This window comes from Cinclus cinclus, chromosome 3, assembly GCF_963662255.1.
Source record: "Cinclus cinclus chromosome 3, bCinCin1.1, whole genome shotgun sequence".
Lineage (NCBI taxonomy): Eukaryota > Metazoa > Chordata > Aves > Passeriformes > Cinclidae > Cinclus > Cinclus cinclus.
This window is the reverse complement of record NC_085048.1, coordinates 112,793,508-112,808,941: the sequence shown is the minus strand read 5'-3', so window position 1 is coordinate 112,808,941 and position 15,434 is coordinate 112,793,508. Positions and strand designations below refer to the sequence as shown.

General features: G+C 42.3%; 2 protein-coding genes across 3 annotated transcripts; one reads left to right on the top strand and one right to left on the bottom strand.

The window, feature by feature from the left end:
* Positions 1-1,840: 1,840 nt before the first annotated feature.
* On the bottom strand, positions 1,841-9,486 carry DNAAF10 (dynein axonemal assembly factor 10). 2 transcript variants are annotated; one of them, XM_062490638.1, is made up of 8 exons: positions 9,201-9,486; positions 8,109-8,209; positions 6,940-7,070; positions 6,376-6,477; positions 5,531-5,646; positions 5,056-5,190; positions 2,879-2,976; positions 1,841-2,156 (listed from the first exon to the last, which is right to left on the bottom strand). In XM_062490638.1, the coding sequence occupies exons 1-8, from the start codon at positions 9,393-9,395 to the stop codon at positions 1,949-1,951; spliced, it is 1,086 nt and encodes a 361-aa protein (XP_062346622.1). In that variant the 5' UTR covers positions 9,396-9,486; the 3' UTR covers positions 1,841-1,948. The 2 variants fall into 2 exon arrangements, with proteins under 2 accessions (XP_062346622.1, XP_062346623.1); XM_062490639.1 differs by lacking the exon at positions 9,201-9,486 and adding an exon at positions 8,935-9,185.
* Positions 9,487-9,582: 96 nt separating this feature from the next.
* On the top strand, positions 9,583-15,171 carry PNO1 (partner of NOB1 homolog). Its single transcript, XM_062489459.1, has 7 exons — positions 9,583-9,757; positions 9,841-9,990; positions 11,587-11,670; positions 13,215-13,275; positions 13,732-13,849; positions 14,367-14,437; positions 14,898-15,171. Exons 1-7 carry the CDS (start codon positions 9,605-9,607, stop codon positions 14,963-14,965), a joined length of 705 nt encoding a protein of 234 aa, XP_062345443.1. The 5' UTR covers positions 9,583-9,604; the 3' UTR covers positions 14,966-15,171.
* The last annotated feature ends 263 nt before the right edge of the window (positions 15,172-15,434 follow it).

Genomic DNA, 15,434 nt, shown 5'->3' with positions numbered 1-15,434 from the left:
AGGCAGCTTTTGGTCTGCTTAAGTTTCTGGTTTAGCCTGGAAGAAGCAGAAATACAATCTGCTGAGGAGATAATGCACAGTACAGGTGCAAGCAACAGCTCTTCTCTGCAACCAGCCTTTCATTTTGTAGGTACACAGGTACAGCCACTTACCTTTAAGGAACAAGGACACACCACCTTCCATCTGAGCTTTCTTCCAGCTCTCAGTTTTTTGCAAGCTCCTGATATGAAAACTGTCATGTTTTCATGAAACCAGCTACTCATGAGGGGAACACATTCCTTCATTTTCAAAACAAGACATAAAACGAATCTCAAAATTAAGTGCACAGAGGTAACACGTTCCATATTTTTGAGGCCCATGAAGCTTTAAGAATTGTTTAATAGTTCTTGCTCTAAGCTGTATCCCACTAGGAGATCTCCCTGGAAATGTCTGAATAAAGAAGGGACATTTTGCCGCAGGACAAGTACATAAAAATAGCATCAAGAGCCCAGTCCTGGGCTCAGGAGATTTTTGTTTTTCCTTGCAGGAACCTACACTGAGAGCTTTTTCTCCCCTTACTCTGTGCTTGACTCAGAGTTATTGTTAAAGAGAGAAGCTATCTTTCCATCTATTTCCACTGCCTTTCACACCTTTCAGTGAGTATATTTTATTTACAGCACAAAGCTAATGGAAGCCATCTTTGATCAGAGCATTTTAGACTCAAAGCCCTTGAATTCTTTGAATTCCACACCTGAAAGCAAGCTGCAGCCAAGAGTGCAGAGTAATGGTTTCCCCTATTCCCTCCTGCTGGAATGCACCCTAAGAAGGACATTTAAAATAATTTCATAATATGCTCTCTACATTACACTACACACAAAAGGAGATGGGATTACCTGGGTCAAAAAATTCTATACTAAATACTACACTTGCAAGCAAACCATCCAGTCTTAGGGAAGACAGCTGAATCTCATCAATCTTTGTGTTCAACAAAATATTTAGCCTACATTGCCTGCGTTTTCATCCCTGCTGGCCCTTGCTAAATCTGAGATATAAGAACCTGAGTTGTAGACAAGCTAGAGGAGAGTACCAGTGACCTACTAAAACCAAGGACTTCCACAAACACACTGTGTTTATGGTCTACTGCAATGTTCCTCCTGCCCACCCTGTGCTACACAGGCATGAAGGATTTCTCCATTCCACGAAGTCTAGGGTTTAATAGCCTGTGAGGTTTTTCTACACACCTTACTTCTCTAAATCTCCGGATATTTGAGTAATATACTTTGCTCATATTAAGAAAACATTATGTATAATTTTATTTGTAGAACATCTACTTGAAAACAGATGTAGAAACAACAGAACATACAAACTTGATAGGAAACCCAACTAAAATAATAAAACAGTGCATTTTGCTCGACAGTTTAATTTCAGTATGAGCTTCAATAAAAACCTTACTCCATTAAACTTGGATATTTTAGCCATTATTATAATTTCTCTATTGTATTAAAGAATCCTAAATCACTTTAACAAACATTCTAATTAATGAATCCAATAACACAAATAGCTTCTGTTGTAGTTCCCACTGCATGAATGTACATGGACAATACTATATATAGTAAAGCAAACCACTTAACAAGTGTGAAGAGATCTGCACTGTGAATAAACTGAACACAAACCCAAGTGAACTCTGAAATTACAGAGCTGTGTTAACACAAAGGCACATTTTATTTTTAAGTGTAAATTCACATTTCTAGGTGGTTAAATTTTGTGCCCAGGCAACTTCAAGTCATCACAGCAAATCAGCAAAACTCTAACTGCACACATCTGAACTTCCAGTAGAAAAATCTGGGTTTTATTTCTTTAATCCAGTTTTATTAAGGAAGAAATTAAATTAGAAATAGAAAGGCTCCCCCTCCCATATTTACAGACTGCAAATTATATTGCTTTCCCATCAGAAATTCTAGTTTTCTTGTCAAATTTTGTTAAGCTTTGTAACTATCAGCACCCTCACAGTTTGGTCAAAAGCCCCACAGACACACAGTCCCTTTTTGTCAGGGCTCCAGTCCAGGCTAGAGATGGGCTGTGTTGACAGAGTGACATTTTGCAAGAGACTAACAGACCCTGCCACCCCCATCTCAGATCCTTCCGAATCCTTCTTCGAGCGCTGGGCTGGGTACTCACTGCCAATGAGAAAAATAAAATGCAAACAACTACTTAGGAAATTATTGATACAAACACATCACCATCATCCTCTTTATTTCCTGCTATACAGATAAGGCAAATAAGTGTCTTAAAGGTAACGAATAATCATATCCAGCTATATCTACACCACATGCTTTAGTAGATATTTCATGAAAGAAAAAAGGAAGCAGGAAATTTTGAATTCTGACAGCCCTATCCTACAGCTCTTAATTTTTTAACTGGTTGGCTTTTACTACAGGCAGAAAAATTTCATCACAACTATGCTTCTGAAACTTAATGCACCAACTTTATTGCATTTAGGACAATTAAATTATTTTTCCATGTAATGTAAGAAAATGTAAACATAAGAATCATTTAGTCAAGGCTTTCAAAATTCTTCTCAAATGAAACTGCTAACATATTAGAATTTTAAGAAAGCCATTTTTTTCCCATTTATCACCTTGTTAACCAAGGATATAATTAGATCTTCATTACATTATGACAACAAGGGCAAGATTCACCTGAGCTGTCACATTCTCTTAGGGATTAATTCAAGAATACAGATCAAGTATTGACACTGAAATCACCCATTCTACTGCATCTGTAAGTGATAATTTTAACCAGGTATTCTGAGGTTGGAAGCAGGACCCCACACACCATTTTCAAAACAATTATTTCTTAAAACATTAAATGGTTCCTGCCTGGAGAAGTGATCACTTACTATTTCCAGAGATGAAGGCTCCCAGATCCTCCAGTTGTCATAAATACATCTCTGTTCTGTGGCAGGTGCCGAACCTGCCAAATGGTAGATTTTTGTGCCTAATAAAAGGAAATAAGCGTTGTAGAGAAGTCATTTGGGGATGAACTTCATAGGAAAGGACACAGAATCTTAAAACAGAGATCACTTGTATGGAGAGAGCCCAGCCTTCCCATAGTGGATAGATAATTTCACTGTATGGTATCTCTTAAAATCATTACTGGAAGGGAATGTGCTACAAACCTGTGCAAACACAACACAAAGTCAACAACCCAAACTTCAACAGGGCACGAAGATCATACAGCAATAGAAATCACTCAGGAAAAACCCCAACACATCCTCTGACTTAATGCATATCTGTCTGCAAATGACCACAAGGAAAAGCTTAAATGCACTAAATGAACAACAAATTCTGTTTTCACATTTTATTACAAAATTATTTATAAATAAATAAATTTATTGTTTTATTCTTATGGTGGTTTGTATAAATTTCCTGAAATAGTTCCCTGTCAGGACCTGGGCAGTCTCCTTTGGACCTGACAGGAACTACCTGGTATCTCATTTTTAATCCTGACACATTGTCACACCAATGAGAAAGTTTATGTGCCTTTGTGAAACACACATATAAAAAGGAAAAAACCTGGGGAAGGCTCTTTCCTTTCTGGCCTCTCAGAAGGTAAGACCAGCCTGGGCCCCTCTTTGCCTGCCAGGCACAGGAAGGGAAGACCATCAGCCGTGGCTGGAATTGAATATAACAAAACCAGAAAACAGTCATGTAGCCAGAGCAGCTACCACCCTTTCTCACTGGGCCCCTGCTATCTTGGGCCAGCCCCCCGAAATACTCCACCCCAACTACTCCAGCTGCTGCTCAGGCAAGGTATTAACTCAGAATGAGACTTTGAGACACTTTTCTCTCCATCCTGAGTGAAAGAAAAGGACCGAGAGGAAGATAGGCACAGAAAACAGCATGAAAACACCCGGGTCAGACAAAGGGAAGAGCCAGGTCCCAGGTGAAAGGGACTGAGGGAGATGCCTCACTCTTGGACTGAAATTTCTCTTTTTTAAGCCATGGAGAAGGGACTTTCGTGTTTCTGTAACTCACAGAAATGCTCTATGGGGTGGGTGAAATGTTCTAACTGTAGACATGAGCAGGGGCATTTGTGTTAAAGTAAGCAGATACTGAAATGGCTGTGATCCTATATGAAATTTGAATAGAGAGAAGACCCTTGCTGCCCACCAGGGAAGGGAAGAAGGAGGACCTCCGTCTTCAAAGACTAAGAGAGCCGATGTTTGAACTATTTACAATCCTTAAAGTGTGTAAGTTGATATGGTCCTCAATAAAAGTCGTGGGAAGACTGTCAGTTGAGGAAAGGATTTTTACAGAGTGACCAGATTTCCATTCTCCTGGGCGGCTGATCACTGTTACATCGAGGCCATGAGAAAACTGTTTTATTGTGTAGAAATCTCCATAGACTGAAGACAAGTCTCCTCTCCCAAGTAAATTAGTGGAAGACTAGTTTTAGAGATGATAAACTGATTAATGTGTTTCTGTATGTTGCCAGTGTGAAAGAAAAGAAGTTGTGGGGGGAGGAGAAGTGTTCTGAAAGTTTTATTCTGATTCTTATTATTTTTTCTTATAGTTTCTAGTAATAAAGTTTTTCTTTGTACCCTTTAAAGTTTGAGCCTGTTTTGCCTTCCTCCTAATCCTATATCACAGAAGGAAAGGAGTAAATAATTCTAGTGGGTACACTGGCCATTTAGCTAACACTAGACCCACAACAATCCTGTAAAAAAATTCTTTGATTCAGAATAAAATACCTTCAACACCTTATCTGCTTTGAATGATAGTATGGAAAATACTAAGACATACTAAGTTGAAACTCAGTAGACATACTTAGAGATACTGAGTAGAAATTTTTCAAAAAAAAGGAAGTCCTAAAGAACTTCACAAGGCAAAAGTGCCTTTTACTGAATTATCACCAGATTTTGTTCACTAAACAAAAACCAAAACCAAACAACAAAAAAAAGTTTTATAAAGTAACCTGATCATTTCTTGCCTATCTGTACTATACCTGTAATCATCTGACAGCATGAATTTAGAAAGTTTGTCTCTTATTTAGAAATTCTCAGTCTCCCCATACCTTCTCTGAAACAGATGCAAAACCTTTGGTTGGATGCTGAGTTCTCATATCAAAAACATGGAATTTTCCCTCAAGCGATGTTGCCACCAACTTATTCATGTTTATATCTTTTCTGTCAAACTCCACACTGCAAACCTGGATATAAAACAAGAGAAATTCAGTCATGTAACTTAGCCACTGTTAAAAAAATGGATGCTTTGTGATTTGTAAATATGTATTAATAATTTTTTATTTCCACAATAATATCATCACCAAACAGGAAATAAACGAGTTCATCTGAAAACATGAATCCACTGAAAAATACCCCATCCTTTCCCAATCAAGAATGTGAGGGGTACAACTTGCTGAGCCTAAAGAAAATTATTCCTTGGTACAATCTCAGCAGAAACATCCTCTGGGTAAGATTCACACAGACAGAGTCCTTTTAATTTTTCCATTCTGCATAGGAGCTGGAATGAAAAATGCTTTTCCTTACCCCATTCTTAATGTTGGTCTCCCATCGTAGTGACATGGTTTTTAAGTCAAACAGTTTAATATCCCCATTGTCATATCCAGCACATACAACACGTTCCTCTTGGTTGTAAGCATTGCCTGGACGCAGAGAGAGAATCAACCAGAAAACATAAAACCTCTTTAGCCTGTAAATTTTGGAAGTCCCAGGCCTGCAGTTTCACCTTACGTTTATACAACAACAAAAAGTTACTGTTGAGATAATAAGATGTGGTGAACTGGATGGTTTTCAAACCCAAAGGGTCTAGAAAAATCTTGTGTAGGACACAAGCAGCTTTGCTCTCTATAAAAAAGAAATGCAGAGCTCATATCAAGCATTGCTGTTTTCTTAAATTAGCTCTTAAGGGGTCTTCTATTAAATTAACTCCTTAATGCTGGGTAGCTAGAAGTACACTACAACAGTGATGGGTTCTCTCTACATGGCAACATTTACACTCCTTCAAGACCACACAGCTGGACATACTGTTTTTTACATTCCTAGGCACATAAAGAAAGCTTGCACAGCTTATCTGTGAAACCACAGAAACATCAAATCGTTTAGGTTGGAAAAGACTATCAAGTCCAACTACAAATGGTGACCAAAAGCGATTAGAGAACAAGTCCAAAACCTGATTATCACAAACCCACAAAACTGTTTTATTTTGAATAAAAAAAAAACACACATAAATTTAACTGTGTAGAAAAGCAAAACCTGCTACTTATGCATCCATACAAAATGAATGAAGTATTCCAAAACATCCTGAAATACATTGATAATCATCAAAGTACAATCATATGAGAGGGAGGAATGGTCACGATCGGATCAATTACCAAATGCCACAGTCCAGCAGTCTCTTTTGCTCTCCCCCTGTACAGGTTCCATATTAGCCACAGGAGTGTCATTCTGCCTCGGGTCCCACACCTTCACAGTTCCTGGGAAAGAAAGACAATAGATTCTGTGTTAGGAATACACTGTCATACAGTGTTCACCTTCCCAGGAAAGCCCTTTGCTTTTCATCCTAATCATTCAAAAGACAGGAGCAACTCTTTCAATTCTAGAAAGCCTCACTGTGTTTTGTGGATAGAAGAAAGAACCACATAACCAAACAGGAACAGTGAAAGCATTTGTTAAGGATATATTTTCTCTAGCTTATATTTTGCATTTATTCTGGTTTGTGTTCCTTCTGTCTCATGTCCGATGACAACAGTACCTTTTGCTTATCTGTGGCTTCTAGAAGAATTAGAGAAAATTGGTCCCAAGCAAGATTCAAAAGACAGTGTACAAAGAACTAGTTGCAACAGCTTGTAACTAGTTCAGATGACAGACTGTGCCCTGCCATCAAGAGCTTGCAGGCCCAGAGGAACTGGAAAGACTTGCAGAGTTCACTAACTCACCATCTCGACTGCCAGTCACAATTTCTGGTGCACCTTCCCCAATTCCTAAGCCACCTACACCATCTATACTGTTTATGATTTCCTTATGACCTTTCACAGAATACACTGGCATTTCAGGAGCTTCTAAATTCCTAGGCAAGAAAGAAAAAGAACAGAAAACATGGCATTTTTCTTTGACACTCAGGATTTGTATAAAAATGAAAGGAAACTTGAGTACAAATCATAAAAGCTCAGATTAACGGTGAGAACAAATATGGATATCACCACTAAGAACCATGAGTCTGTCTCTGATTCCTTCTTTAGCTGCTGCTTTGGACTGCTAGGAAAGGTTTTGCTGTGTTCTGGACCTCCCTGTTTGTAAAGGCAGTTGTGGGATTCACCACAGCAACCACTCAGTTTTTATGTTGGGCTCAAAAATGAACCACACTACAGATCAAAATACTCCAATTAGCTTTACTTCCAGTAGGTTTATAAAACAACTTGATTCATTGATTCCCACCTAGTTCTGACTACTGCTCTTTAATTTCAGGTGAATATCGTATCCAGCCATGAATTTCATGGTTCTTTTCCACTGATTCTCATTGTTCAAGGATCCTTCAGAATTTTATTTTACATTTCAGCTACTAACTGTTCCATGTAATTCTTCCTATTCCAACAAGAACCCTTGACACAGGACAATATAATAATAATGATGACAATAATAAAAAAAATCTCCCTTTGACGTTAGCACTTTATTTGATCATAAATTTACCTAGACATTAATTACACATATAATTCAGGGACCTAGAGGAAATATTTGAGATTTCAAGATTAAAAATACATATTTAATCTAGACAATAAATTTAGGTTGAACACAACCTCTTGCTCGTACGCATGCATCCAATTCAAAAGCCTCCTTACAGGACAACCTCACAGAACTTTATCAGGTTTTTGTAGCTGCACACAGAAGATGAGAGTGAAGCAGCACTGAATTAAACAGGGTGCAGAATTCTGTGTTGTTTCTACAAAACAGGCATGGTCCAAATACAGTAGCCAGCAAAGCTTGCACTTGGTCCCAACCATGGGCAGCATGGAGAGCATCTCATGCAAAAGCCACAAACAGAAACCTCTGCTCAGACAGACATGGACAACATTAAGTGAAAGCACTTCCAGAGAATACCTGTGCTTACCATATGTTAAGGTTTCCATCGAAATCTCCTGTAGCTAAGTATCTTTGCTGCAGAGATGTAGCACCAAAAGTTCCACATTTTATAGGTTTGGGCTTTTCAATCTTTTAAAGAAAGGAAATGTCTGTGTCAGTACATGGAAAAGGCAAAAAGACCCACAGACCACGCAGTTCTCAGGAATGTATAGGGTCAAGTATCAGCAAAACACACGTGGGATATTTGGTGCAGCATACTATCAAAATGCTATCGAAGGCAAGTTACACTTTGAGTTCAGTCCTTCTGCACAGGAAAGCAGAGGGTCAGTGTTTACTGGTCTGGAAGAAAAACACTCTTGTGGCCTGGTGGGGCTTTGTGCACCTGAGGAACTGCTGTGCCTCAGAAGAAGCAAACACTCAAAGGTTAATCTGAGAGAAAAAAACAACCGAACAGAGAAGCACATAACCAAGCAACCAACCAAAAAAAAAAAAGCCAGAAAACGATCAAAAACCAACCAAACGGCAAAACAAAACAAACAAACAAAACCAAAAAACCCAAACAAACAAATTAAAACATCCCCCCAAAAAGCCAAACACAGGCAGAAACCAGAAACCCGTACCACAACACATGAAAACAACCCACAAAACACGGCAGTAAACAAAATCACAGAATCACAGCCTCAGGCTGAAAAAGACCTCAGAGATCGTCGAGTCCAACCCATGACCGGCCACCACCTTGCCAACTAAACCCTGTCACTGAGTGCCAAACGCAGTCTTTTCCTTACACATCTCCAGGGACGGTGATTCCACCCCCTCCCTGGGCAGCCCACTCCGATATCTAACATCACCCACACCTTCTGTGAGAGACTTTTCCTGACGTCGAATCTAAACCTCAGCAGCCTAAATCTTTGTCCCCTTGCTCTGTCACTAGATGCCCGGGAGAAGAGACAAGACTCCCACATGGCTGCCCCCTTCCAGGGAGTCGTGGAGAGCGCTAGGATTACTCGTTATCAACAAGCCACAGGCTATCACCGAATCAGCGTAAATCATCTCCTGTTTTTTTTATCGCCGGGCTCTGGACAAGCGGCCTGGCAGCCGTTCCCGAGGGCACCGCGCTCACCTCCCGCAGCAGCTCCAGGCGGGCTCCGTGCAGCTCGTACAGCTGGATGAGGCCGGTGCCGCGGGCGGCGCTGCCCAGGCACAGCAGGCGGGCGCTGCGAGGCACCCACTTGCAGTCGAACACGGTGTAGCTCAGCGCCTGCTGGACGTGCGACACCACCTGTGGCCGCTCCGGCCCCGCCACGGCCGCCGACATCCCGGCCCGGCCCGGCCCGGCCCGCCCCACTCCGGGCCCGGCCCGGCCCGGCGGAAGCGCCCGCCGGTTCCTTTCGGTGCGTTCCGGCTCCTTCCGGTGCGTTCCGCCTCCTTCCGGCCCCTTCCGCCTCCTTCCGGCCCCTTCCGCCTCCTTCCGGCTCCTTCCGGCCCCTTCCGGCTCTTTCCGGGGCCACGCGCTGTGCGGACAGCATGGAGAGCGGGCCGGGAGCGGGCGGGGCCTTCACCAGCGTCGTGTCCCGGCGGAGCCGGAGGAAGCGGCGGGCGGGAGCCGCCATGGACACGGCGGAGCCGCGGCCCAGCAAGCGGCCGTCGTTCCCGCCCGTGGCCGCCGAGGCGCTCGGGGTACGCGGGGAGCCGGGGAAGCGACGGCCGGCGGTTCTCCGCCGTGCCTGGCCTCACGGCCTGCGGTCTGTCGCCTCCGGCAGGTCGGGAAAGGTGAGCTGAGGAAGATCCCGGTGCCGGCCAACAGGTACACGCCGCTTAAGGAGAACTGGATGAAGATATTCACGCCTATCGTAGAGCATCTGCAGCTTCAAATCAGGTTCAACTTGAAAACCAGAAATGTTGAGATCAAGGTAAGGGGAGCAACTTCTTCTGCCTTCGCCGGTAACTGGAAGAGAAGGTTGTGTGCAGAATGTTGTGTAGCGCCTTCCGATGTCTGAAGGGGCCTCGAAGGCACTCTTTGTGCCTGGAACTGTAGTGACGGGACAAGGAGTTACGTGTACAAACTGGAAGTTTAGTGTGGATGTTAGGAAGAATTGTTTTTTTACTGTGAGAGTGGTGAGGCACTGGAACGGGTTGCCCAGGGCTGCCCCAGCCCTGGCAGTGTTCAAAGCCAGGCTGGAGAAGGCCTTGAGCAGCCTGGTTTAGTGACAGGTATCCCTACCCGTGGGATTAGATGATTTTATGGTACACTCCACCCCTTTACCATTCTGCGATTCTGCCTCCTGAAAAGCAGGTCCTCTCCTCATGGGTGTTCTTGGTCCACAGATTAAAAGACTAGATTAAAGACTTGAGAAGTTATAAATCTCATATAACGCTTGGAAAAATGGAAGCTGTGTGGTGTCACCTCCCCAGGGATCAAATCTGGCAATTATTGCTTAGAACTAATAGTTACTGCAAGTAAAATAAAAAAATAGAACTCTCTTCCAGAAGGAGCCTGCAGAAGCTGTGGGAGTTTTCAATTTTTGTAGGAGAAAGTTATGTACTATAGCATTAAGGAAGAATTTTCATCCATGTCTTAGATACAATTTTGTAATTCAGTGTTTTCCAGCTCTTTAAGGTTACCAAATACTTACCTGACAGTAAACTTAAAGTTTCTTTTAAGGGGGCACCGAATCTTCCAATGCCTTTGTTTGTGGCAGATAAGGGCCCGTAGTTTAACAGCATGGGATTTTTCTTTAATGGATTGCATTGGAATACCTTAGGGGACAGACACCAGTATAAATCTGTAAATCTTGTAGATGCTCATTGTTTATCCTTATTCCTCCTGAGGAATGTTCACACTAGGAGTTTTTAAGGGCATATCCAAAGTTTTGACATACGATTCACTGTATTAGCAAGCATTGACATATGAGATCTTCCGATGTAATGGTGAAAATACAACAGGAATTTTGCTTCCTAACTGCAAAATGTTATCACAAGTTTGATGGCAGGAACTGGAGGAAAGGTGGCAGAACTATCCCTTATTTACACTTCCTAGAAATAACTTCAGAGGAAAGGTAGGGAGGAGCAGGAACTCCTGCAGTTTCACTCAATAACTGGGCAGGAGAAAACCCTGGGATTTTAACACCACTTTTTGATACAAAATCATGTCTGCTGAAAAGTAAGGTAATTATGTTCTTAATAAACCTGATTCCATTTTGCCCATATCCATCATGAATATAAAACTTTGAAATTAGTTTCATTCACCTGCTAAGGCATATTTAGAATATTGTCATTGGAATAACTCTCCTGGCCATCACCATCCTTCTCTTTTTCCTTCTGTTTGCTGTTGCAGTTTAGTTTGTGTTGGTTTTGGGTTTTCTCCACCAAAAGGAGAAATACTCAGTTGGTGGTATGGATTTTCAGCAGCTTTTCTCTTCTCTCCCCTCCAAGCACGGGCTGATCTTTTAAGTTCTGCTCCTACATTGCCTGGTCTTCATTTGCAAACATAACTTCTTGTCTTGCAGACTTGCCAAGAGACAAAGGACCTCAGTGCTCTGACAAAAGCAGCTGATTTTGTGAAAGCCTTTATACTTGGATTTCAGGTAGAGGTGAGTCTCCCAGCAATCAGATTGTGAGATTGCCTCAGTTTGCTGATTTGTCCCTGGCCTCACTGCAAATTAGAGTAAGAAATAAATAAAGAGAAATCTTTAGGTGGTTTTATCTAGAAATTGTGACTGGAGTAGGTACCCATTGTCTGAAGATAATGTCAGATAAAAAAGTACCCTTCAAAACAGCACATAAACAGAGGACATAGGTGGTGTGAGACAAGCATAAAGGAATAATCTGTCTCTGAGGTACTCTGTACTGGTAGAGACTGTTCATTTTTCTTAAGCCTAAGCTAATAACCTCCAGTCTGTGCAAAACTCACGGAATCAACTAGGTCGGAAAAGACCTTTGAGATCATCTGGTCCAACCTATGACTTTATCAACTAAACCATGGCACTGAGTGCCAGATCCAGTCCTCTTTTAAACACTCCAGGGATGGTGACTCCACCAGCTCTGTGGGGAGCCCATTCCAGTGCCCAGACACTTTCTGTGAAGAACTTCTTCCTAATATCCAGCCTAAACTTCCCCTGGTGCAGCTGGAGACTGTGTCTTCTTATCCTGTCACTGGTTGCTTGGGAGGAGAGACCAACCCCCACCTGGCTGCACCCTCCTTTCAGGCAGTTGTAGTGAGTGATAAGGTCTACCTGAGCCTCCTTTTTCTCCAGGCTGAGCCCCTCCAGCTCCCTCAATCACTTCTCCTAGGACTTTTGTTCCAGATCATTCATCAGCCTTGCTGCCCTTCTCGGGACACATTTGAGCATTTTAAAGTCCTTCTTAAACTGGCGTGCCCAAAACAATACTGGGCACAGTACTCAAGGTGTAGTACTTGGCCTGAACAGTGCCAAATGCAGGAGAAGAATGACTTCCCTGGTCCTGCTGGCCACACTGTTCCTGATACAGGCCAGGATGTCATTTGCTTTCTTGGCCATGTGGGTACATTGCTGGCTTGTGTTCAGTCAGCTGTCAGCTGAACCCTCAGGTTCCTTTCTGCCTGGTTGCTGTCCAGCCATTCTGTCCCCAGCCTGCAGCACTGCAGGGGATTGTTGTGGCCAAAATATGGGACCCGGCCCTTGGACTTAGTAAACCTCACATTGTTGGATTCAGCACATCTATCCAGCCTGTCCAGGTCCCTCTGCAGAGCCTTCCTGCCCTCCAGCAGATCAACACTTGCACCCAGCTTGGTGCTCTCTGCAAATTTGCTAAGGGTGGATTCAATCCCCTCATCCAGATCACCAGTAGGTACTAAATAGAACTGGGCGTGTTGGAGAAAACAAACCCACTTTTCCAGTGTTGTAGGCACTGCTCCTTGCTCTAGACCTGTACTGGATTCACTAGTGCTAGGGAGGCAGGGCTGAATGCAGGGGCATCCAAGCCTGTGTAGGGTTCTTTAGATGGAAATATTTGTATTGTGTTGGAAAAAAGTGGATTTAACTTTAACTAGGTTTTTAGCTAGATTTTCTAGGTTATGTGTATAAAGAGAACAGCAGCTTTCAGCTGTGGTACTGGAACAGAATAACTGCTGATAACAGATCTCCTGCTCTTTTAGGATGCCCTTGCTCTCATCAGATTAGACGATCTTTTTCTAGAGTCATTTGAAGTTACAGATGGTGAGTATTTTCTGCTGCAACATTCAAGAAGTCACATGTGCATCCTGCTAGTATGGGTTTGCTTTTTCTTTCCCCGTGCTTCACTTTTATCACTTGCCCTCAATGATCAGGAATGCCAGAAACATCTAATTTTGTGTAGTACCGGGACTCCTTTGAGTCTCCTGTAGAGCACAATCTAAACCTGAGCTACTTCATTTCTACCAGTGTTAACTTGGTGCACTTTGACTCCATTTCCTCAACATGAAGTGCCGTGCCTTCCTCTGCAGTTCTAAAGGAGATTTTTCATGCACCAGATACCCTATGTCAGCACTGGATGCAGAGTGCACTACTAGTCAAAAAAAAGCTGAAATCCAGATGGATTTGTGCTGACCAGTGAAGTTGCTTTCGTAGTGTGAGTTGTTTCCAGCAACACAGGAACATACTGCTGTTACCCTGGGCATGCTACTCTCATTTCAGTCAAACCTTTGAAAGGAGATCATCTATCAAGAGCAATAGGGAGAATAGCAGGGAAAGGTGGAAAAACCAAATTCACCATAGAAAATGTGACCAGGACACGCATTGTTCTTGCTGACGCGTAAGTACAGACTGATTTCCTCCCAGGCAAAGCACAACCCCTCAGCTAATCCATGTCCTCTGCCAGGAACAAAGGTAACTTAGATTTTATTGATCTCTTGTAGAGTAGTAGTAAGAAACAATATTTAAGAGACTAAATTAATGGACACAAGTTATTTGACCTTTTGATATGAGAATTAAGAGTTTCACCAGCACACCTGGAATTCTGTCATTTCCCACAGTGTAAGAATTCCTTCTTACGAAGTTTCACTCACCAACACAGGAACGTTTTCCTCCTAAAGGTGCTACACTGTTAAATTTGCAAGTGGTAAAATCTATTTCAAAAGGATTTAGAAGAGCACAGGTCTGATGTTGTAGGTTTTCTGGGTTTCGGTTGGGGTTTTTTTGTTTACAAGTGTAGGAATGAAACTAGTACACTGATACAAAATTCCCCATTTATCTCTAACCTCCAATTCTCTATTAACTGTGTAATCTTCTAAGTTACTTTCCATTAACTACTGCTGCTTTGCTTTTTACAGAAAAATTCATATTTTGGGATCTTTTCAGAACATTAAAATGGCACGAACAGCAATCTGCAATCTAATTTTAGGTAAGTCCTCTTATCTGTTCTTCACTACATACAGATCTTGCAGTTTGAGAAACTGTTTTGTGGCTCTCAACCCTCTTCCCTGTGCTGTCCACACCTACAGTTGGAGCAAATACCTTGCTGGCAGTTGGCTCCTTGCTTTTAAGAGAACAATTTGCAGGGAGAAGTAGGGAATCCAGGACTTGCTTTCTAGCTTCAAAACCCTCACCACATTGCAGAAAGGTGTTCTGCTTTTTGAATCAGCTGCAGCATTCTCTAGAGGGTCTCAAAAGCCAAAGGGAACAGCCCACTCTGAAAGGAGAAGTTGAGCTCTGCACGTGTAGTAAGACAGGGTGACTGACCTTGACCATCCTTCTCACCCTTTGGTTTAGTTCTCCACTTTTAACACAGGTGTGAGCACAACACGTCTGCTTTTGTGACAGATTACCTTGTTTCCTGATTGGATTTATGCCTTCTTCTGCAGGAAGTCCTCCATCCAAAGTTTATGGCAATATTAGGGCAGTGGCCAGCAGAGCAGCTGAGAGGTTCTGAGCTGCACCACTAAGAACTGGGGACAGAAGTCCATGTTCCTGGACACACGAGAAGCCAAGAGCTACATGAGCCATCAGATTTCTGCTGGAAGCCCAGAAGAAAGCCAGGACTGTTTGTGCAGTCTGACTGCCTTTGGACATGTGGTCTGATTTGAACACAACTAATGTTTCTGTCTAGTCATTAAAAGGTATTTTAAGTTGTGTCTATATCAAAAGTCCATGATTTTATTGAACAGCCTCAAACAAAAACCTGCTTCATTACAGATTTTCTGAACATCAGAGTTAAGAGGCTGCTTTTTCAGAAAGCCTTGGTGTTTATTATTTTGAGACTAAAGGAATTGGCAGAGTTAAGCATTTATAATGACACATCATGGTTTAGTATCTTCCTGAGAAAAGGAGGAATCAGCTGGAATGCAGAGTTCAGTGGCAGGCTGTCCACTGAGTGTCTGCTGCTGGAACAATGCATCACA